The 24,229-nt window shown below is 42.9% G+C and overlaps 1 protein-coding gene across 1 annotated transcript in view; it reads left to right on the top strand.

The window, feature by feature from the left end:
- The first annotated feature begins 1,190 nt into the window (after positions 1–1,190).
- The window catches only part of CRIP2 (cysteine rich protein 2), a 70,092-nt gene continuing 47,053 nt past the window's right edge, over positions 1,191–24,229 (top strand). The window contains exon 1 of the mRNA XM_083357568.1: positions 1,191–1,302. Coding sequence (XP_083213694.1) covers positions 1,260–1,302 — 43 coding nt within the window. The 5' untranslated portion in view covers positions 1,191–1,259. The remainder of the gene's footprint in view (positions 1,303–24,229) is intronic.

The following is a 24,229-nucleotide window of genomic DNA, read 5'->3' as shown; positions in this document are numbered from 1 at the left end:
TGCAGCTCGGTTCTTGGCTGCAGTGGCTTTCTGGAAAGGCCTTTGACTGCAAAATGCAGGCCGGAATTCCATTCTCAGCTGCAGCATGAAGCTGCTCCTTCTTCCACAGAAGTAGGCTGGCTGACCGGGGCTGTCGGTGCGGGAGATGAGTGGAAAAGACACCCACCCACCTCCACCTAATAATAAATAAGTTCCATTGTATATACCCCCAAACCCCTGGGCCATCACAATAGGGGATATTTCAGAAAGTAACATGTACTTATTGTTTTCCAGGTTCCTTCCAGTTTTTAGGCAGGGTCCGCTTGTCAAGCTGTGACCTGCATTATTTGGAGAGAGGGAACTTTATACTTTCCCTCCATCCAAATAATGCTAATATTGATTTAGGCACCAATTTATCAGAGCTGGTTTCCCTTCACCTGTGCTGAAATGATTTACCCAGTAAAGTTTTGCATTAGTGATTGGTTTGTCTTAGTTGTGCTCATTTTGTTGGGTTTGTTAGTCAGAATATTGACACTCAGTCAACCGAGGGGGGTGGGAAATACACCACCACCTCTGTCCTGTCTACAACAAAGTCTTTTCCACAATTCCAAGAAGATTCCACAACCTTTTGCATTCTGATTCAGGTGAGCCTGAGGGCATAGATGAAACCCCCAAGTGGCCTCAATGGCTCTCACAGAGAATGCTAACGATCAGATGACTGCAAAGAAATACAATCCTTCCATTTCCCCCCCTCCACCATCCTGTCAGAACCTATTTGATGAAGATTCTTGGGTGAAAAGCAAAATGTCTTTTTCTTCTTTCTTAAGGAAAAAAGAGTGGCTGGCTGAGGAATTCTGGGAGTTGAAGTCCACAAGTCATAAAAGGGCCAAGTTTGAAGACCAAGGGCCAAGTTTGAAGACCCCTGCACTACACTATCACGGAGGAAGCAGACAACAACCATCCTAAGAACTAGAAGCGAAGCAGAGTTCATTTTCCCAGCCGCCGGAAATTGTCTTTCTGCACGCTTGAAAGGATACAGCAGGAAGGTATCCCATTGCTCTGTTTTCGCTCTTTCAAGGGAGGCGATGGGGGAACCAATAGCCCCACCCAGTGGCGACTCCATCTCCACTGGCCTTCTCCTCCCTTGGCTGGAGCGCGCAGCCAATGGAGATGCAACTAAGGCGTGTTCCAGCCGGCGTGGGTGGATGGGAGAAGAAGCGTGTTAGTGGGGAGCTGACAGCCAAGAGGAAAAGCTGGTGGTTAGATTTTCGTTATCCATCATGGCATCCAAGTGCCCCAAGTGCGACAAGACTGTCTACTTCGGTGAGTCTTTTTCTCCTTCTTTGCATTATCGTATTTCTCGGGGCGTGTATCTCACCTCTTATGTATTAGCGTTTCCTAAATCCTGCAGTTTAGAAATTTCCGTGCTTTTACCCCAGCTAGTAGTAGTGATGCTTGGCTGTCTTTTGCAATGCGACATTCCGGTTCTCGACCCTTGCTGAGAAACTGCCTTCTGGAGCGCCCAGGCCATGTTGAGAAGGGTGTCAGCCTTCATTCCAGGGAGCGTTTCATAGCTCAAGTTTCTTTCACCTCTCAAAAGTGCCTCTCTGAAATAAATGTTATTGGTTCTATGGAGAAAAGAATATCGATTTGCTCGTTGTGGGACCCCCAAGGCCAGCCAGTGTAGGTGATCTCTCAATTCCCTTTGTTATCTATCATCACTCCTCTCCTCACTTTGGGGTATTTTCCAGTTGACCACTGAGATGCCCTTAAAACAAGAACGCTTCTCCCTATGGAAGTGCGCTATGTTTTCCCTAAATCCTTGTGGATTAAGGTTAAGGGTTTTTAATTTGCAAAGGATGCAGGTTTTAGAAAACTTCCATTTTTTCTTAAAAATCAAACAATTCCTCTGTTTCTCTAGCTGCTTCTTCCAAGAAGTTAGGAGTGTTTCAAATTCCCCTCTTCAGCCATTTCCATTTATTCTATCTCAACCCCACCAAAGGCTATTGCTGCATGTCCATGTCAACCTCAGCCATGGTAGAAAATGGAATCCATTTTCATAACCAATATAATTCTGAATCCCAGAAGTTATGGACAAACAGGAAAATACCGTATATCATCAAAATAGTCTACTTGGAAATTTCTAAAAATTCCCTTCCTTTCCATATTTATTCCATGCCTGATAACTACTTTTCCAGAAGGAAAACCTTTATCTAAATCAGTTATGTTTCATATTCAAAATACATTACTATTTTTCTCACTTACACTGGTTCTGCTGTTAGGTTAGTAGCACATCTGATCAACCTCTGTTCTTGTTTAACATAAAGCATACCCAGCTCAACAATTACCTACTGGAACAGAGCTTTGTTTTCATATATATGACTTTAACTATTTTAGGGGGCATTGATTGGAAGGAATTGTCAACTTAAGCATGAAACCAGTTTGGAGTTAAGGCACTAGGTTAGAATGCAAGAGACCATGAGTTCAAATCCTGCCTTGGCCATGAAACTCAATTGGGTTGAGTAACCTCAGACTAGTCACTCTCAGACCAACTCACTTCACAGGGTTGTTGTGGGAAAATAGGAGGAAGGTATGTTAGATATGTTTGCTGCCTTGTAAAAATAACAAGTCAGGAAACAAATTTTCTGCAGGTAGAGATGTCTCTGTAAAACAATAGTTTGTTATTTTGTGGCACCTTTAAAAAAAGTTTCTGTAACTGGTCTGTTGCCATTCTTTTTGTTGGAAGCAGCTTCTCTGTGAGGAGATAAGAAACATGTTTAAGGCAAATTGATATTTTCTATTATTGCAAAATATATGTTATTCTTAAAAACCAAAAGTGTTCTCAGAATGGTTTATAAATATCCTCTATTAAAGCCTTAATTGTCAAAAGCAGGTAAGGAGAACAGTGAGAAATTGGGAGACCTTATAGTGAACAAGAGATTCTGTACATGGCGTGAAAGTATGGAAATGTTGTAAAAGATCATATTCTCTAGTGTTTATAGATAAGAAAACAAGGAACTGTGACAGTAGTACAGATTAATGATCTTGGTTATGTGTTGAATTGTGGCCAGCATTTTGTGGGCCCTTAACTTTATTTCTGTCTCTTATTGAATTTGAATTTAATTCTCATTTATATTGGTTGTTTAGGACCTGAGAATCTTTGTTCTGTTGGCTTTCAGAGCCATTCAAATATATGGTCATATGTTTCAGCAATATATTTATGAAGGATTATTACATTCATTCTCAAACTTTTTTTTCTACCCTGCTGGGTCACTTCAATTCTCTCTCTGCACTTCCTGCCTATCGCCTGCTTTGCAGAAAGGAATAAATGGCTGATAATTAAGTGACTGATGCAGTACTAAAACTAACAATAATGTAGTCTCAAGTATAGTTACCAAATATGAATAGAACTGTGATATTGCTTATGCGAATAAAAATAAATAGAAGATGTGAAGAATGAGTATCTAAAAATGAGATTTTATTAGACTGGGCATCTACATGTCCCTTAGTAATTAGACATTTCTAATGAATAACATTCTTGACTAGCTTATATTCTGAGTTAATAGTTATTGCGGTACAAAAATATTAAATGAGTTTTAAAAATGGAATGATGGGCTAATGTACACAATATTCCTGATCGTATTTACTGAAAAATCTACCCCATGCTCTTCAAGATGAAAACATCAAAATGAAAACATAGAATTGGGTATTTAAATGGATTCTCTGATTTCTTCATATTTCAAACATTGGTTTAGCGTTCATAGTTGCAGAATGTTTGAGAAACAGTAGTCTAAGCTTTCATGACTTCTTGGTTGATTTTCTTTAACTAGGGGTGAGATTGAGTAAGCAGCCATGTATTTATTTTAAACCGCCATTCTTTTTCCTGCTCCTATCAAAGGAACATTGCTGTGTTTTGTTCAACAACAGATGCATTGGTTCAGAATGTGGTTTTGTTGCTGCTGCATAATAACTTGGCCTGATTCTTTTCTTTATTCTGCTAGTCTTTTGTTCTGAGTAGTATTAGCTGCTTGTGGAGAATCCAGGAAAATAATCTCTGTTCACCAATTTATTTTTTAATAGAATTAGTAGAACATTGCTTTCTTACATTCAGCTAAACATCAATTCTATTTTGAGCATTTGTTGTGCACAATTCCTTTTTCCTTCCTGGAATTGGTTGAGTTTGGTAAATGTGACAACACAATAGTCAGTTTTCCAAACCCTTCCTGTAACTGAATTGTGTACAATTTCTATTCCACCAGTTTCAAATAGCCATATTAAGGAAGATAGGTTTTGTTTTTCTTTAAAGTTATTTACAGGAGTGGTGAAGTTTATTATGCAATATTTCTACTTTTTTTCCCTATTCTTAGAACACTCGGGCATAAAATAAGTATGTTTATAGCATTTTCCTCTGTGAGTGCTTTTGGAATCATTCCTGTAGGGGGGAAAAACTACAAAAAATATAAAAATCAAAACTGAAATTCTGCATGAATTATAGGAGGCATATTTGAGCAGTTATTGGTCTGGTTCAGATATAACAACATTATACAAGGACTGTGCTGTTTGTCCATATGCAGCAGAAGAACACACTGAGGTTATCAACTGTGGTTACACATATGAGGCCAATTCACATTCCATGGTTTATTGGATTTTGATTATTACATTGAAAACAAATCAAATCAAATGGATTTTTATAGATGATTTCATCTTATTTTAAATGTTTTTATTTACATTAAACAAGAGTTTCTGAGATATGTACTCAGCATAAAGGCAAACAAAACCTGGAATCAGGCAATTTGGGGTTTCTATCATCTTGCTCAAGACAAGAGAGACTTGTCTCAATTTTAAATCCTAAACAGAGTTTCAGTTCCAGTTTGTAGCTTTCATATCAAGAGGAATGCAAAGAAAACTAACTATGGGGTTCTCATGCCCTGGTGTGTTGGAAAAGAGAGATTGAGAGATCAATGCACTTCCTTGGGTCAGAGAAACTTTGCAGTTAGTTATTCCAGTCACTGCCTTTTGCCAGGTAACAGGATCATGGGAGCTGAAGGAGTATGTATCTAATAAATACCCATATAACATTTGATTGTTATTCCAAACTATCTTCTGAGTGGTTGTAGCAATTATTAATAATCTACTTCATTCCTACTGTCACTTGATCCTCCTTAACTACTTCATTTACCATTCCTTTCTTTTTCAGTCCTTGCCTCCTCCCATTTCAACATACTCAAGTACACACACACACACACACACATAAATAAAATATTTCAAATAAAATTATTTTTAATTGTATTTATTTTTACTTAACCTTTCCTGCTTACTAATACTGTGGGAAGTCAGCCTCCCTCAGAGAAGGAAATATTAAAAGGGCAGAATATTATATTTTCTCAAAGGATCTTAAAGAGGCAGAAAAGCATGCCCAGTTTTTCTTAATAGCCCCAAGTCTCCCTCCCCCAAGCAGAAACCAGCTCTGTAGAAATGCAGTTTTAATAATCCATTCAGGAAGGTTGGAGCCCTCCAGCTAGAAGCTTAGGAAGACAAAGACACCTAAAATCTACATACCCCACCCAGACTCCAAGACAGGACATAATAGGAATAACCCACAGATGCCAAAGGGACACACTCAGACTCAGGTCAAAGTACCGTAAATACAAAGCCTCAAACAGGAACAGGAAACAACCTCAAGAGCCCTAGAGGGTACAAAAACCCACTCTCTACATGTGCTCCTTCTCTTTTCTTCCAGAGCCATCTTTCTGTCTGGCTCTCTTCTTCAATAAACTGCAACCTTCTTTCTAAAGCAGTCGCCATGTTGTTTATTCCCTGCTTGGACTGGACTCTGATGAAGACTTTTCCTTCAACAATACTTTTTAATCTTCTTTTTCAAGGTATGCGGTATTCCTCTATCCATTGCTTGCCATAATAAGAGGTTAACATTGTATCTCTTTGGATCCAATCTGTTATTTGTTGCTTAATATTCCCACATTTTCTCATAAGATTTCTTACTCAAATGAGCAGTTAGATAATCATAATTTTTTTTTTTATTATAATTTCTGATTTGATAGGAAACATAATACATGTGAAATTTTGAGAGAAATTAATGTAACATGAGATAATTAGATCTGAGATAAAATTGGAATGTTAAGAACTTTGATTGTGGCTGCACCATTTTCTAATATTGATAATAAAATGTGGCCAAGACAGACAAAATAATTTTAATAACACATTTGGAATATTCTTTGAACCTTTATTATTCATGCTAGCAACATTTTAAATGTTTTGATATTAAGTTCATTTTTTAAAAGTTATTTGGTATATAGATTCTGCTAAGCAGTACAATTGAATGTTTCTTTAAGATACCCTTTCAAAATGGTTACTTTGATTAACATTTTTCCTTCAAATGAACAGAGTACTGTGGAAACAAGTCTGTTGACAATTGTTACACTTCCTCCATTGCCATCTTCATTGTAAACCCTGAGAACTAAATTAAAAAAAATATAAGAAGTCAATATGTAACAAATGTTTGTGTGACTGACTTGTGCATCTCTGAAATGTGATAAGATGTGTAGGCTTTTTCTAAATTGCCCTCCCTGAAAATGTCTGACTACTTGTATGGAGAACTGGTGTTCTTCCAAGAGAAAGCTTGATAAAAGCTTTTCAACAGATGGTGATTTCACCTACTTCTTGTTCACACATACAAATGGTTGAAAGTTGAGAAGTTGAATCTTTGTAGCTAAGCATGTCTCAGTCATACTTCTGCTCTGTGCTATATAGCTAGCTAACAGCAGAGAATGCCTGGGTCCCCCAATCATCCATTCCCAATCTAGCTGGCAAATGACTGATTTGTGCTTACCTGATTTTCATTAGTTGATTTAAGTTGTAAAATAGATGTTTTAAACTTTTGCTAAATGTAATACACCTATTTTATACAAACATTCTTCCCTGCCCCCCTCCCCCATTACTGGTTAATGAACATTTTAGGGCCACACTCTTTGGTGACATCATATTATCAATACTGTATCAATTATCATATGTTGGCAGCTGTGACAATGTTAGCTGGATGATCTGTGAAATAAACAGATGAAGTACATTTAAGACACGGGTGTCAAACTCACTCCATCATGTGATGTGCTGCAACATATCATGACTTGTTTTGCATTGCCGAAGCTGGGGTGGGCGCTGCCTCCCTATGATGCAATTGGCCCATGGGCTGGCAGTTTTACACCTCTGATTTAAGGTATGATATGTAAACAGCTTTACATAGGATCTTTCCACACTTGCATCTAACTGTATCATGGCAATAACTTTTTTCCATGATACATAGAAAGTGTATTGATGTTTTTGAACTTGAGTGCTGGAGAAGACCTTACAGATGGTCCTGGATTTATAACCATTTGCTCAATGATTGTTCAAAAGTATGATAGTGCTGAAAAAATAGACTTATTATCTATGCCATAATTTACAGCTGTTGTAGTGCCCTCTCAGTCATGTGATCAAAATTCAGGCTTTTGGCAGCCTACCTGCACTTAGGACCACAGGAGATCCAATTCCCCCTACCCACTTATCACCCCTCCCCATCTCTGCCTTTTGATCACCGTGTACCTTGCCTTGCAAGCAGTCTCAGAATTGCAAAGCTCTGGGATTGCTTGTCCATCACAGTGACCCCAACCCTATCCCAGGTGTTACATATTGACTTCTCTCTTACAGTTTTTATTTAGTTCTCAGGGTTTTCAAGGAAAATGGCAATAGAGGAAGCGTAGCGATTGTTAACAGACTTGTTTCCATGCCACTTTGTTCATTTGCAAGACCTCTCTTGCCCTGTTCTCTACTGCCCTAGCTCAACTTTATCATTTTCTTGCTCCTGTTGCTGATGGAAAATGCCTGGGCTGGCTGCTGGGCTGGGCTGGGCTTGGATTCAGGGACAAATAAAAGCATAAAGCAACACGTCTTTGCAAATACTCCTGGACGCAGCCTGCCAAAATGCCCCTTTGCATCACTGCCACCTTCATTATCTCTCAGTCCAAGGAAACAGAATTCCATGTGGGAGGCTGCATTTGCTCTGCTAGCAAGATCCATTCGCATGCTTATTGGTTGCAAGGAACATTCTTCAAAATCTTTCTTCCAAATTGAAAGGTTAGATGTGAGGGATGGAAGTGGAGGAAGCATGGAGTTCAGACTCCTATTCAGTTTGCCTTTGGGTCCTCTGTGGCAGATTTCTTTAAGGGGAATTTTTAAAAAAGCATGTATTGCCTGCACACTTATACCAACAGTGAGGTGGGGACACTGCTGCTTTTAACTTGGAAAAGCCCATCAGATGAATGAGAGTTGCAAAGAGAAGGTAAGGATGTGCAGTTACTGGTGTGGCAAAGTCAGACTCCAGTTTGCCTCAATTCTGGTGGATCCTTTCCTTGCAATACCCAGGCAGTTCCAGTCTGAGATAGCTTTTTGGTGCCCTATGGCTCTGGGATTGTTTGGTGCCCCAAAAGGCAAAGTATAGGGTCACCAAAAGGGGAGAAGTGGATGGGGGAGATAGGCAATGGGGAGGAGTTGCAGTGTCTCCATGATTGTGTGAGTGGGCTTCTAAATGCCCAAATTTTTATCACAAAACTGCATGAGTGCAATGGCTGTAACTTTGGGCATAGGTCATAGGTCCCTTTGTTCAGGGCCACCATAACTTTGAACAGTCACCAAATGAATGTTTGTAAGTAAAGGACTAGCTTCTGCTGTGGATATCAATTTTTCCACTATAAATGTCTGATGAACCTGTTCAGTGGCTTCAAACAGCCTTTCAGGTCTTGATTTTCTGTGGGACAATGAACAACACCTAGAACAGGTCAGTAAAACTGGTCAGCCTCGAACGATGATGAATAGCCTCCAAAATTTGATCTAATACTGACTTCTTGGATATTAGCAATGGTAGAAATATATTCCTTTATCTCTTTAATTGAGCACCAGTTGTGCCTGGATTACTGTTCCCAGGTGGCTCAAAATTGCTGTAGGAATCGGTATTAGTATTAATTTGATCTTCTTTTCTGTTGGAACCTGTCCCCTTTGCCTTGAGCCTTGCTAAAATATCTGCACTGTTGATTCCAACAACCGCGTTCTTGATCACTCCACAACAACAACAAAAAAAATATTTGGCAGACTGTTCTATAGCTCAAGTAGAAGCTGCTAGATTCTGGATAATTCTTTTTTATTTTTATTACCAAAGATAGATATTTTTATAGTTACTCTCTGCCGTGTCCATGGACTCAGCAAACTATTTCTTCCTTATAAAGGACAAGATTGGCCCTGAATTAGTGTTGACCTGCCAGTTTCTGAACTATAGTTCTCAACAGGCAGCCTCTTCTACTGTCATAGATAGAACTGAAAACTGAAGACTGTCCAATTAAATCCAGCGCCTTGGCAAATTACTAAAGAACTTATGATAAAATGAATACTTCAAGTATACTGATCTAGATTCAATCTTAGCCAAAAGGATTTATTTGCTTGGGGAGGTGTTGAACAAAGGAAATCAACTTTTATCTTTGCCAAAACAATAAATGTTAAATTATTTGTAATTTTCTATATTCATGTAAGGCAGGGGTGTCAAACTGGCGGCCCACAGGCTGGATGCGTCACGTGCAGGCCACCCCCATCCCGGCTCCACAAAGGCAAAAAACATTGTAATACTTCACGATATGTCACGTGATGTGATCGAGTTTGACACCCGTGATGTAAGGCAAAATAATGCAAATGTACCTACCTATTTATTTATTTATTTATTATTTTTTATTCTATTTATATCCCGCCCTTCTCCAAAGACTCAGGGCGGCTTACAAGCTTAAAAGTAGCCTTCATTCTATGTATATGCCTGCTTATTAGGGCTTTCATACACCCCCCAAGCGGCATTATTACAAAGTCAGCTTAATTGCCCCCAACAATCTGGGTCCTCATTTTACCTACCTCGGAAGGATGGAAGGCTGAGTCAACCTTGAGTCTGGTGGGATGCGAACCTGCACTAATTGCAGGCAGCTGGTGTTACTTAAGGAGGCATTTGAACATTTGAACATTGAAATCCATACTTTTCAAATCTTTGTTGATTTATAAATGTATGGTGACATTTCTATCTAAGTGCCTACCGGCATTTTGGCTAGCCATTTAATTTATCACTTGTAAGGCTAATTTCTTCATGGGGTTCTATAAGAATTATACTAGTGTATATTAGGCTATACAGCTTCATTGCTGTAGAACAAATAGTTCTAGACTAGGAAATTTCAAGTAAGCCATTTGTCTTCTAAATATGAATAGCAAAAACATTTAGCCCACATAGCTACTAATTCATGGAATTTAATGCACATGTAGAAAACTAAGCTGCACAATTTTTGTGTCAGTGAAAAGGTGCAGCAGCTCCAGTTTCATTTGATTCAACAGACACTTTGTGAGGCTGGTCAGGCCACTACTTATTATTGTCCATGGAAGGGCTAAAGCTGGCCACCAGAATGCAGGTGTTTGGGCTTCACCCTACCCCTGCATCCATGGCCCATAGTTTAGCATTGCACAGAGCTTCCAAAGCAAATTGAAGGTCAGTCTACAGCCTACTGGATGGTTCACTGTTTATATTTTCATTGTGGCTTTCTGCCACCAGTTATGTGGCAAGAGTGTGATTCCATGGAGGATTTCTGTTGGAAGAAAAGTCACTGGCCCAGAACAGAAATAGTGGTCAGGAGATGGAGTTACCTGGGCAGAGGGAAGATAAAGAAATGACCCCGCCTTCTGTGCAATCTTTGGAGTCACTCTGTCCTACAGATTGAATCTGCTCCCTCTGACCATACTGTTCTGTACCAGCCTGCTACCGGCCCTGCAGCAAAAGCAGGGACAACCCCTTTACAAACGGCAAGAGGCTGGAATAAAGCCTGCCAAATTTATTAACATAAAACAGAGCAAGACAAGACACCAACCATGAAATAGGAGCTATGAAACAGGAACTATCCAGGCGGTTGCCTTCAGCAAACCAGCCCTCCCACACATTCCCCTTAAATACAGTTCAGGGCGTGGCCTCTCTCTGCCTCCTTCTGAGGTGCCCCATTGCCTTCCTCTGTTTACTCCTGATTGACTGCCTCCTGCATCGGGCGTCCTTGAACAGGGCCAGCTGTGGGTCATCTTCATCCATGCTGTCAGGCTCACACAGCTGGGTCTCCGTCGTGACCAGGTGGGAGGGGGCCTGGCTGAGGGCTCTGCGGAGCCTCAAGGCCATCATCAGCAAGCTCTTCAACACCCCCCTCCTCCTCCTCTGAGTTGTCCGACCCAACTGCCGAACCCACAGGCTGACCCTGAATCACAACACATACTAAGCAGAAAGCAGATCTAGAAGTGAGGTTATTCTCAAAAAATAATCTTATGACTGGAAGAAGCAGTTACCTCTTTCCCCTAGGTATCATTTTTTATTACCAAGAAAGAATATTGTACAGTGCAATTCTATGCCTGCCTGCTCTTCTCTGCTCACATTTCTGGGCATTTAATAAATCTTAATTTACAGACAGTTGGCATTCAAGTGATAACTAATAATTGTGGTATCATAAGAAATGGCTTCAGCTTATGCAAATTATATTAAACAACATGGAATTGAACTATTGTAATGTAGATTTGAAACACCAGTTTTGAACAAAGTAGAAGTCATGATAATAAAAGTAGAATGTGACCTGTGTCAGATCTGCCATCTTCAGGTTCTACACTTGGCTCAGCCAATCTCACTGTACACATGTTGTACTTTGATAATAAAGGTTCATTCATTCGTTCACTTTCCTGGCATCCTGTCATAAAATGCCCCACTGGAAGAGGGGCCAATGGAATGTAGAGTAGAGATGGGAATGGGAATGAAAGCACAAATGGCAAGAGGGGCGAGGTAACAACTTTGACGGAAACCAGAGGTGCCAGGACTGCATCACACCAGTCTTCAAGGACACCTGGCCTGAGAATGGAATGTGAAATTGCATTGAGTGGCGCCAAACATCCAAGCCATTCCCAAAAACATCTGAATGGCATGCCATTGGACAGTGGTAGACTGGTCAAAGGGGGAGGGCCATGGAAAAGGATAAAGTGTAAACTTTTGCACAGAAATCTTCAGATCTAGCTTTTCTTTTACTGCAACCACTTAACCTTAGTAAAAGATCCTATCACTTCAACCAAATGGAGTTGAGGGTCTTTCTTTCCTAAGGACTTGAGCTAGGGCTGTTTCTTTCATGTTGCATATTATTTCTCTCTGTTGTCTTCTTGCCAAATTCTTGAGGCTACTTATTTACAGGTCTATGCCCACCTCCCCAGTCACCAATCAACAGCCCCAAGAACAGGCAAAGAAAAGAAAGGGGCTGGGCTGAGGATCATCTAGAATAGATCATGAGTGGAGTACTATGGCCCTTTTATGACTTATGGATTTCAACTCCCATGCTGGCTCAGGAATTCTGGAAGTTGAAGTCCAGAAGTCATAGAGGTCATAGTTCCCCATCTCTGACCTAGATTCACAGACCACCAGACTCTATCACATTCCCAATGAAACACCAATTCAGATTTAAAAACCCCAAATTTCTTCTTGGCAATGGAAGGCATTTTAGTACACACACACACACACACACACACACACAGAGTGAGTGAGTGAGTGAGTGAGAGAGAGAGAGAGAGAGAGAGAGAGAGAGAGAGAGAGAGAGAAAGAAGTGCTGCAGAAATGGAGCCTATTTATATCCTTCATAGAATTGTGAGAACTCTATGTCCAGTCTAGTTTATATTAAATTTGAAATTACTGAATGTCCAAACAAAACAAGTGTACTAGCAGTAACAATAGCAAAAATTCCTATTACAATATCAACAAGCTCAACAATACTGTGTGAATTTAAAACTAGCTACATTTTTTTAATTCTTCAGACTGGCAATATTAGATCTCTTTTATAATATCAAACAATAATCTTTATTCTGTCTACTGCAGCAGGAAAAAGCCAGGTGTCCTGAACAAACTATTGGAAATTTTGTTGAGCTCCCTTTCTGTGGAAATCTGCTTAATTTTTTATGCTTATGAACTTAAATCAGTTTTCTTCTATGATCACATGTTTCATAAAACTATTACTATTGTCAAGTTTCCCACTATGGGCTTTTCAAGTGACTCTGAGGCATTGTTTACCTTAAAAGTCCTTTATTAACCTAATACACCAGCAAATGCTTGCTCGAAAGCTGGAATCTGAAATCTCCACCCCTTGCACAATATAGTAAAACACAATTCTCCACCTTTCTAATTTTGTCATTAATCATATTCTCCAATTAATTTAAAGAATCAGTTTCCCTTCCGTTAGAAAACCTGCCAAGGTCTTATCTTCTCTAGTTAGAGATGGCCTTGAAAGGTGCAATCCTACTCGTTCCCCCTCCCAACCTTAAACTAAATTTCTTAAAGCAATACACAAGTTTAACATATGAAATGGCTACTTCATCTCTTGTTAAGTAATAACAGCGTTGACAACTATCCTACATGTTATAGTCTTTTTTTATTCATGAGTTTAATGAAACAGGAAAACATTTTCATTCTTGTTGAAGTGAAAGCCTGCTTCAGAGTAAGTAGTAGTAATAGTTAAGGATCTACTAGTTTTTAACAAATTCATCTGAAATTCTTCATTCCTTATGATTGTGAATACTGCTGCCTTCTCTATCATTGCTATGTGTGTTTCTTTATTACATAACCAAATGCTAGCTTTGCCTGAGAGTTACCAGGATAATTAAAGACTGAGTGTATTGTTTCTTGGGTGAATTTTTAAAAAAATTATTTGTGCCCCCGTATCCAACAAGCTACTTGCATAACAGCAAGCAAGAAGCAGGGTGGAAAATGTCAGTACGAGCCTGTGTATATATGCTTTGTTAGTTTCCATGGTGTTCAGTCTGTGATGTCACTGAGATATATCCATCAAGATAAAATGAAAATAAGAGATGTGCAGAACCAGAAGAATTGTATTGCTTAGTTAAATTCTTCTGAAAAGTACTTGTCTTTAATGCTTTCCTATTTAGATGCTTTCTTAGAGAGATTTATATTTTCGTTTTCCTTCAGCAGCTCAAGGCAACTAAGAATCTTCCTTCATTTTATTCCCATAGTAGTACTGTAAGTTAGTTGTGCTGAGAGATAATGACTGCCCAAAAGTCACCAAGTTAAGATTCCATCATCACTCAAGATCAGAGTCAAATTAAACGTAAAGGTAAAGGTTCCCCCCCCACATGCGTGCTAGTCGTTTCCGACTCTAGGAGCCGGTGCTCATTTCTGTTTCAAAGCTGAAGAGCCAGCGCTTGTCCGAGGATGTCTCCATGGTCATGTGACCGGCATGACTAGATGCGAAAGGCGCACGGAACGCTGTTACCTTCCCACCGTAGTGGTCCCTATTTTTCTACTTGCATTTTTACGTGCTTTCGAACTGCTAGGTTGGCAGAAGCTGGGATGAGTAACAGGCGCTCACTCTGTTATGCGGCACTCAGGATTCAACCCGCCAAACTGCCGACCTTCTGATCGACAAGCTCAGCATCCTAACCCATTGAGCCACCGCGTCCCTTAGAGTCAAATTATGCAACATCAAAAAAAAGTACCATCAAGTTTGATATCACCCAATCAATCAATCAGCCATCAATCAGAATAGAGCTGGAGAGGATCTTGGAGATCTTCTAGTTTGACCCCCTGCTCAAGCAGGAGACCCATTTCAGATAGGTTGCTTTCCGGTCTTTTCTTAAAAACCTCTACAACTTCTGAAGGCAAGTTCTTCCACTGGTTAATTGTCCTCACTGTTAGGAAGTTTCTCCTTAATTCCAGGTTGCTTCTCTCCTTGATTAGTTTCCATCCATTGTTTCTTGTCTTGCCTTCTGGTGCTTTGGAAAATAAGTTGACCCCCTCTTCTTTGTGGCAGCCCCTCAAATATTGCTATCATGTCACTCCTAGTTCTTCTTTTCTCTAGACTGGCCATACCCAATTCCTGCAACTGTTATTCATATGTTTTTGTCTCCAGGCCTTTGGTTGCTCTTCTTTGAACTTTTTCCAAAGTGCCCAGATCTGTTCCATGTGTGCAGCTGAGCTCAAACATAGGTTTGAACTACTGGATATTGCTGAGAAGATACTTGACAAATTATTACAAGAAATTCAGTTGACCACCACTGAAACATCAGTTGAACACATTTCATACAAGAAGAGAAAAAGCACAAGTAGTTCTCAGATGAAGCATTTCGGAGCAGTGAATGTTGTACAGAAATAAAGGCTCAAATAATACTGTATCACACAGCAAAGATGAGCGTGAATCAAGTATGGAAAATCAAGAACATCAATCTTGGAACTAAATGCAGATTAGTCAGCACTATCGTGTTTCCTAAATATTTACAGTTGCAAATGTTGGACCTTAGAAAAATTAGGAGGAAAATCAACTTGTCCACCTTGCCTGCCAGAACATACCAACCCTTGAGGGTTTGGGGCACCCCCTTGATAGGCAGGTGTAGAATACTTCGTTGGCCAATCCCTCTTGGAAGCACTTGATCTGCCAGTTTGCTGGCCAAGCTTCGGAACTCTTAAATGTAGGCTGTGATTATTTGCTGAGGGTTCTGATCCTGGTCTGGGCCATCCACTTGGCAAGTGGGTCCTCAAACTGCTTCCTCAAGGCAGCCCTAAATCGGTCAAAATGGCACAATTTCACAGCATCATCATGGAGGGCCACCAGCCACTCTGCAGCCTCTCTGTCAAAGGCCATGGTGACACACTGCACTCTGGCCAAGACATTTGGCAGGTCTGGCCCATATATTTCCATGTAATTCCACACTTGGGTGAGGAGGAAGCCCAGCTGCTTCGGATCCCTGTCGGATTTTACTCCTAGCACTGGTGGATAGTAATCCCCTCTCCCCAGGAGAGCAGCTTGGGTCAGTGCTTGAGCCAGTTGGGCAATGGCTGGCTGGGTGGCTGCCACCCTGGTCTGCTGCACTGGGGATGGGTCTGGCCATTCTGGGAGGTCTTCAGCTCACAGCTTGTCAAAGGTCTCTCTCTGTGCTACCCCACTCACTCTCACACACATGTAACTGTGATCTACTGGGTTTATTAATATTTCCCAGCAATTCCCTTCACCAAAAACCCAGAACTGTCCCTGGTGAAGGCTGGCCAGCACAGAGGGCATGAATAAGGATTTGTAGAATACTGGGTGGACATGCATTCAGCATCAGACAGTACACCACCAAGTTTATGACCATTTCCATCAGGAATGGGCCTAGGAAGCAGTGGTCCAGTTTGTGGGATGGTTGCATAGTGAGTGGGTGCCAGGTGTAATGCCAGATGCAGTCATTGACTGCCAAGAGAGGAACATCTCAGTGCTGATTTACAAACTTTTTATAGTCCTCCTTGGCCCGCTCCAATTGTTCCTGCAACAGTGCACAGCGGTGAGTTCTTGCAGGAAATCTGCGGCAGTCAGAGGGAACAAATGTAGATGAAACCTGTAGGTTGCCAAAAATAGAGGCATGCTAGTTGAAGCATGCTGAGTGTTGTACACAAACCCTGTCAGCACCACCAGTTCCATCCAGTTGTCTTGCTGGAAATTCATGTAGCAACACAAATACTGCTCCAGCATGGCATTCACCCATTCTGTGCCTCTGTATACCTCTATACCACAGGTCTGCAACCCGCGGCTCCGGAGCCGCATGCGGCTCTTTCAGCCGTCTCCTGTGGCTCCTAGTCCTCTGCCATGTGCAGTCCAAAAAAAAAAAAAAGAAGTGGGACTAAAAAAGTTCAACCAATCAATTCAAATATGCAGGGTAGGTGCATATCTCGCCTTGGCTCCACTCTTCAGTCAAACCCTGTTCTGCGCATGCGTGCATGTACGTGCATGTGCACACATTTTTTGCGGCTCCCAGTTTTTCCTTTTGTGAGGGAACCAGTTCCAAGTGGCTCTTTCACTGTTTCAGTTTGCTGACCCCTGATCTATACCTATAGAAGTCCCATGAGTGCCTGCCAAAAGCAAGCTGTGAACTGGGTACCTCAGGCTGACACAATACGCTCAGGAAGGCTGTGCAGCCAGAAGATGTGACACACAAACAGACGTGCCATCTCCCGCGCTGTGGCAACTCCACACAGGGCACAAAATGGGCAATCTTGGTGAGCATGTCCACCACCACCACCACCATGGCTCCCTGCGATTCCAGTAGATTGGTCCATGGATACGTTTCTCCAAGGCCTCTCTGGTATGGACAATGGCCAAAACCCTAGAACTGTCACAATCAAGTGCAGCCAAGAGCTCCTGCCTTTTCTATGCCATATGTGTTCTTGGATCAGGTGCAGAAGGCAGTTCCTCCTCCTCTTCGCTGGCCGTCTGCCACTGCAAGCTTTACCCATCTGGAGCCTCAGCCAAATCCCTTCTGGCCAGCCGTTCAGAGCCATCAATCATCCTCTCAAGCTGACATCTGAGGAGGTATCTGGGGAATCGTTTAAGGGAGACATCACACTCTCTGAAAATTGATTGCCTGCTGGAGCATCACCGTGTGGGGGTCTGGTTTGTCCAGCTGGCGCAATGGTGTGCCAGCTTGGGATCGGCTAGGAGTTACTCTGTGGGGAGGTTTATCCCAATCGTCCAATCTCCCGATTCTGGTCGACCGCTGAGCTTTCAGTCAACCGCTTGTTTCTATGGGGATCTCTGCTTCTTCTAGCCTGGGGTACACCTCTCTGTCCCTCCACCTTCCCCCAGGCCTCCATCTCCTCCTGCTCTCCTTCATGGTCTGACATCTCTTGCATGATCCCCATGGTAGAGGCAATTCTCCAGGTGGACCATTACTGCAAATCTGGCTTTAATGTTCAACTTGTCCCAACTTGATTTAGAAAGAAAGATCCTTCGACTGCATTTGTAGAGAAAGGTATATACTTTGACTAAAACCAAGTTGTTACAAGATCAGAAAAAGCCAGAGCTGAGGTTTGAGCACAAAAACTGCCTATTTACTTTTCCTGTTCCCAGGTACACCCCCCCACACACCCCCACACGAAATCTGGTGTCCAATTGAATTCAGACAAATTATTTTGGTAACAGTTCTGCTGCTTGGCATGGTTGAGATCTTGGGGTCAGTCAACCGATGTCTCTGGTAGGCACTCGAAGTGATTTTGGTTACTTGCCTTCCCGCCTGTCATAGCTCCATCGGAGCCCAGTTCTGAGGAGAAGATGGAGCCGGGGGCTGACAGAGGAAGATGGCGCAGCTTCTCTGGCCCAGGAGGAATGACCAGAGGAGCAGGATGTGTCAGTCTGGGGTCCCTTAATCCTTGGAAGGGTTGCTAGAAAGGAAGAGAGGGCGCACGATGACCGAGCAAGGGGGGAGGAGATGGAAAGGGCAGGCAGTGGAGCAGAGGAGCGACGGAGCTCAGGAGACAAGCTACTGTCTCCCCTGCCTGATCCCCAAGCACAGAGAATGGAGAGGAGCTGGAGTCAGCGCTGGGCGACCCGACTACTCAGGAGGAGGGTGCCCCGCCCCTCTTCACAAGGCTCACCTGGAGAATAGGATTTAAGGAGATTTAGGATTTAGGATTTAGGATTTATTAGATTTATATGCCGCCCTTCTCCCTAAGGACTCAGGGCGGCTCACAACAATAAAAATTAAGAGACATAAAATACAAAAATTAAAAAAGAATTAAACAATGAATATAAAAAATACAGGACAATTTAACATGATAAAAACCAAATTAAAAACCATGATCAGTCCAGGCCCACTTGTTGGAACAACCATGTCTTCAGGTCATGGCGGAAGGACTGAAGGTCAGGGGCCATCCGCAGCTCCGGAGGCAGTTCATTCCAGAAGGTCGGCGCGCCCACAGAGAAGGCTCTCCCCCTAGGGGTCGCCAGCCGGCATTGCCTGGCCGACGGAACCCTGAGGAGGCCGACTCTGTGGGAGAGAACTGGGCGATGGAAGGTTGACATTGGCAGCAGGTGGTCTCGCAAGTACCCCGGGCCTAAGCCATACAGGGCTTTAGAGGTAATTACCAGCACCTTGAATTGCACCCGGAAGGCAACCGGAAGCCAATGCAGCTCGCGCAGGAGAGGTGTAACATGGGAGTATCGAGATACTCCCATAAGCTCCTGCACGGCCGCATTTTGCACCAGCTGAAGCCTCCGGGTGCACTTCAAGGGCAGCCCCATGTAGAGAGCATTGCAGTAATCCAGGCGAGAAGTGACAAGGGCATGGGTGACCGTGCATAGGGCATCTTGGTCCAAAAAGGGGCGCAACTGACGCACCAGGCGAACCTGTGCAAAGGACCCCCTGGTCACGGCGGTTAGATGATCTTCCAGGTTAAGCCGTGAATCCAGGAGGACACCCAAGTTGTGGGCCCTTTCTGAGGGGGACAATAGATGCTGTGGGGAGGAGCATTTGTCGGGAACAATGTTGTATTTGCCAGCAACACTTGCCATAATTTAAGAAGCCTTGCTGTTACCGATGCCTTGCTGCCTTGCTTTGCCTTACCTAGCCTTGCCATGTGCTAGTTCACAGTGATTCAACTCAGGTCCAGTTTGAGCCGCAGCCTTGGCAAACTCTCTGTGCAATGGAGACACATGTGACCATGTTTCCTGAACTGTTTTTGCTCTCAGAACTGTGCTTCTCTCTCTTGGACTGCTAGCCTCAAGGAAGTGCTTGAGGTGTGTGTGCATGTTAGAGCCTTACTCTTGGGCTTAAAGTGAATTGTGGGGATTTTGGGGAAGGTTGGTTCAATAAAAGGGATTCAAGCCTCTTCGCATTCGCCGGTGTTGCTCATGTGCTCTGCCCCGGGTCATAACCCAACCTACTTGCTAGTTCCCTCTCCCCCAAGAGTTCATGGCAGTTTGGCATCAGCGAAGCAGCGATGGGGCAAAGCGGGGTGACAGCACTGACAACTTGTTCAAGCTGCAGTGTTTGAGAAAGATCCTGTGCATTCCTTGGATAGCAAACGAGGTACTGGAACATATAAAACAAGACATATTGCTGGAAGGCAAAATCACAAAATTCTGCCTTACTTATTTCAGCAATGTCATGCAATCAAATTCACTGGAAAAGGCAGTTTTGCTTGAAAATGTCAGTGGTAAAAGGAAATGAGGTCACAAAAACCACAGTGGCTACACCATTAAAGTCGGTACCAGCCAGAACGTAAAACAACTGAACGAAGATTGGACAATGTGAAGATTGCTGGTCTATACAATTGCTGAAAATCAGACATAATTGAATAGATAGCATCATGAAGATTCAATGGTATAGGTTGGATCTGACTTCACCTGGTAGTCCCTAAATTTGAGCAACACATCAGATCGACTCTATATATTATCCGATACCTAGAATCTATATGCATTCTGCATGTAGACATGTATGCCAGTTTTCAACAGCATACGGAACAAGTCCTTTCTGTCAAGTGCAGGTTCTTCAAACATATTCACAAGAACGGCTTGACACATTAACAGATCATTTGCATAATTTATTAAATTGTATGCCTAGTTATTTTTAAAAAAATTGTTCACACATTCATATAGTTAATCATCCAAACAAATCTGTTCTGGAACAATATAGCCTCATTTTTAGAATTATTTGGTGACAGAAAAGCATAGATGTTATCTCACAGTTTCTAATCTTTGATGTTTTTATTTCTGATCTTTAGTATTTCCATATTTGCTTCATAATGGGAAAAAAAAGCTTGATGGAGATTATTTGATAAGATAGGAAGCAATTTTAATCGGAAGAATCTCACACAGAAAAAAAAATATATAGAAGCACCAATTATGTGGAGTATATACAAGCTTTTTAAAGTTTAGGATCTAGGTTATCTGTTTCAAGACCTGTCTTGGATCTAAAATAACCAAACCAACACTATTTCTTCCTTTGATTGACAATTCATAAGCATTCTGTCAAGCCCTGCAATTCTTTCATAGCTCTCAAGCCCACTCCTTTCCACAGTTTTTATTATGTTAGGGTATTTCAGAATTTAGAAATAATGTTCTGGAAAAAAATCCTTCTGAAGGGGAAATAACTAGGCAAAGTGAAGCCTTTTGAAAAAAAATAAATCCACGTTCGAAGCCAGGTCTTGATTCATCCATCTTCCTCTTGATTTCTTTGAAACTGCAAGCTATGTATATGTTCCAGCTGGGTATTAAACGTTAAAAGAAAGAAGCAAAATTTAGCTTGAATCAAATGTTCTGGGAACACGGGAATAATTAAAAGCAACTTTAAGCTTGTGATTCGTGAGCATTTCTCTTACTTTCCTCAGTGGAAAGCAAGTCAGTGTGCCTTAGTTTATCATTTACAGCAAGATGCCGAATCTTCTTGTCTTTTGGCCTTTTCTGCTGTTCACCCACCCAGAGAAGGAATGTTTAGGGCAGAAAGTAGAACTTTTTTCTGTATTTTTGAAACTGTAGCACTTAGTAGGAAATCTTTTTTTGTTTCTGGATTATCTCAATTGGTTTCCTCTCTAAAGAGAACATTGTGCTTCTGTTCTGGCTGCTGGCATGGTTATCACCAGGCCTGGGTGTGGGACATTACATCATTACTGCTTCCTGAACTGGCAGGCTGAATACTAAAATATGCTTTATGTTTGGATTTTATTCCACACTCCTAGGGCGTTTCCCTGGTTGTCCAATAAGTAGCTGTATGCTTTCCTTCATGTCTTTTATTTCTGAGGGTACACCATTAAATCTACTCTAGTTTTTCGTATGGATTTTTATATGATATTTTTCAATTTACCAGCCTAGACGACAGACTTCGTTTTCTTGAGAAAACGTGTCTATGCTTTACACAAACAGAAGAAAACTAGGACAGAAACATGTTGTAAAGTAAAATTTAGCATTAGCATTACATGCTTCCATGCTATATAGCATATTGGGCAGCAAGGAATCTCCAGTATTTTTGGTTTTGGATGAGTACGTCAGCATCTTCCCATGTGGTCCATCACATAAATTGGAAACGCAGAGATAGACGTCAAATGCCACATTGGAAAAGCAACAGCTGTTTCCCAAAACCTCGTTTTCTTTTTCAGCCATTCTGTTGCAGATTTGATGTTGTGTTTGGGATCATTGTCCTGTTGCATTACCCAGTGTTGGCCAAGCTTTACCTGTTGGACAGAGGGCTTCACATTTGACTCTAGATAGAATACTTTGCTACACAAGGGAATTCATGGTTGACTCAGCGACTGCAAGAATGGCCAGGTCCTGTGGCTGCAAACAAGCCCAAATCATCACCCCTCCACCAATGTGCTTGACAGTTGGTATGAGATGTTTGTGTCAATATGTTGTGCTTGGTTTTTGCCAAATGTGGCACTGTGCATTATAGCCAAATTTCTCCACTTTGGTCTCATCTGTCCCAAAGAATAGTGTCCCAGAAGTCGTGTGATTTGTTCAGCTGCAACTTTGCAAACCTATTCATCCATGCTGCCATGTTATTTTTAGAGAGAAGAGGCTTTCTCCTGGCAACCCTTCCAAACAAACCATACTTGTTCAGTCTTTTTCTAATTGAACTGTCTAACACTTGTCAGAGTTAGCTCGGGAGTTCATGGCTTTCATGACGGCCATGGACCTGACCCAGGTAATTCAGGGCCCGACTCATGTGGGGGGTCACACTCTCGACCTGGTGTTTTTATCTGGGCAGTGGTTGGATGATCTGGGAGGGGGTTTGCCAGCCATTTTCCCCCTGTCATGGTCTGATCATTATCTCCTGCGGCTGGTCTTCCGTTATGTCACCCCCCGCCGCTGGGCAGCGGAACCGACCAGATGGTTCCACCCCAGGCGCCTAATGGACCCAGAACAGTTCCAGATGGCGCTTGGGTCTATACCCATCGCCCTCATTCACAGCCCGGCCGATGCCTTGGTGGATGCCTGGGAAAGAGCGGCCACTGAGGCACTCGACCGTGTTGTACCCTTGCGACCCCTGACCCGGCACAGATCCCGTTGGGCTCCATGGTTTTCTGTGGAGCTCCGGGAGATGAAGGGTCGGAGACGGTGTCTGGAGAGCGGTTGGAGGTGCAGCCGATCCGAATCTGACCAATTGCAGTTAAGAACCTTCATAAGGTCTTATCTTGCGGCGATGAGGACAGCGAAGGCTAATTATTTTGCTGCCCTCATCGCGTCCGCAGATAATCGCCCGGCCGCCCGGTTTAGGGTGACTCGCTCCCTTCTTAACCAGGAGGTGAGGGAGGATCCCTTGCAGGGTTGGGCCGAGGAGCTTAGTCATCATCTGACGGACAAAATTGCTCAGATACAGACTGGTTTGGACTCAGACTGGGCAGAGTCTGACGTGGAGGAATCGGACGGTCTTGAGCATGTTATCTGGACTGAGTTCGATCCTGTTTCCCCTGATGATGTGGACAGGATTATGGGGAGGCTGAGCTCCACCACCTGTTTATTGGACCCGTGCCCCTCCTGGCTGGTTTTTGCGGCCCGGGAGGAGACACGTGGCTGGTTCCAGGCAGTAATAACTGCTTCCTTGAAGGAGGGTATCTTCCCCGCCGCCTTGAAGGAGGCAGTGGTGAGACCCGTCCTCAAGAAGCCTGCCCTGGACCCGGCTGTTTTAAACAACTATCGTCCGGTCTCCAACCTTCGCTTTCTGGCGAAGGTTGTTGAGAGTGTGGTGGCGCATCAGCTTCCCCTGTTTCTGGAGGAAACTGATTATCTGGACCCATACCAATCGGGTTTCAGGCCCGGTCACAGCATGGAGACGGCATTGGTCGCGCTGGTGAATGATCTCTGGTGGGCTCGGGACAGGGGTTGTTCCTCTGTCCTAGTCCTATTAGACCTCTCAGCGGCTTTTGATACCATCGACCTTGGTATCCTACTGCGGCGTCTCAGGGGGTTGGGAGTGGGAGGCACCGTTTTACAGTGGTTCTCCTATCTCTTGGGCCGCTCGCAGTCAGTGTTGACGGGAGGGCAGAGATCTGCCCCGAGGCCTCTCATTTGTGGAGTCCCTCGGGTTGGTTCTCTCTCCCCTCCTGTTCAACATCTATATGAAGCCGCTGGGCGAGATCATTCGTGGTTTTGGGGTGGGGTATCATCAGTACGCTGATGATACCCAACTTTTTTTCTCCACCCCGAACCAACCCAGTGATGCCCTCACCGTGATGTCCCGCTGCCTGGAGGCAGTCCGGGTTTGGATGGGGAGAAGCAGGCTTCGTCTCAATCCTGCCAAGACTGAGTGGCTGTGCATACCAGCATCTCGGGTTAACCAGACTATTCCATCGTTAACGATGGGGGGTGAGGTGTTACCCCCCGTTGATAGGGCTCGCAACTTGGGTGTCCTCCTGGATTCGCGG

Source organism: Vipera ursinii (assembly GCF_947247035.1).
Source record: "Vipera ursinii genome assembly, chromosome: 3".
Classification (NCBI taxonomy): domain Eukaryota; kingdom Metazoa; phylum Chordata; class Lepidosauria; order Squamata; family Viperidae; genus Vipera; species Vipera ursinii.
This window is presented reverse-complemented; position numbering and strand designations above follow the sequence as displayed.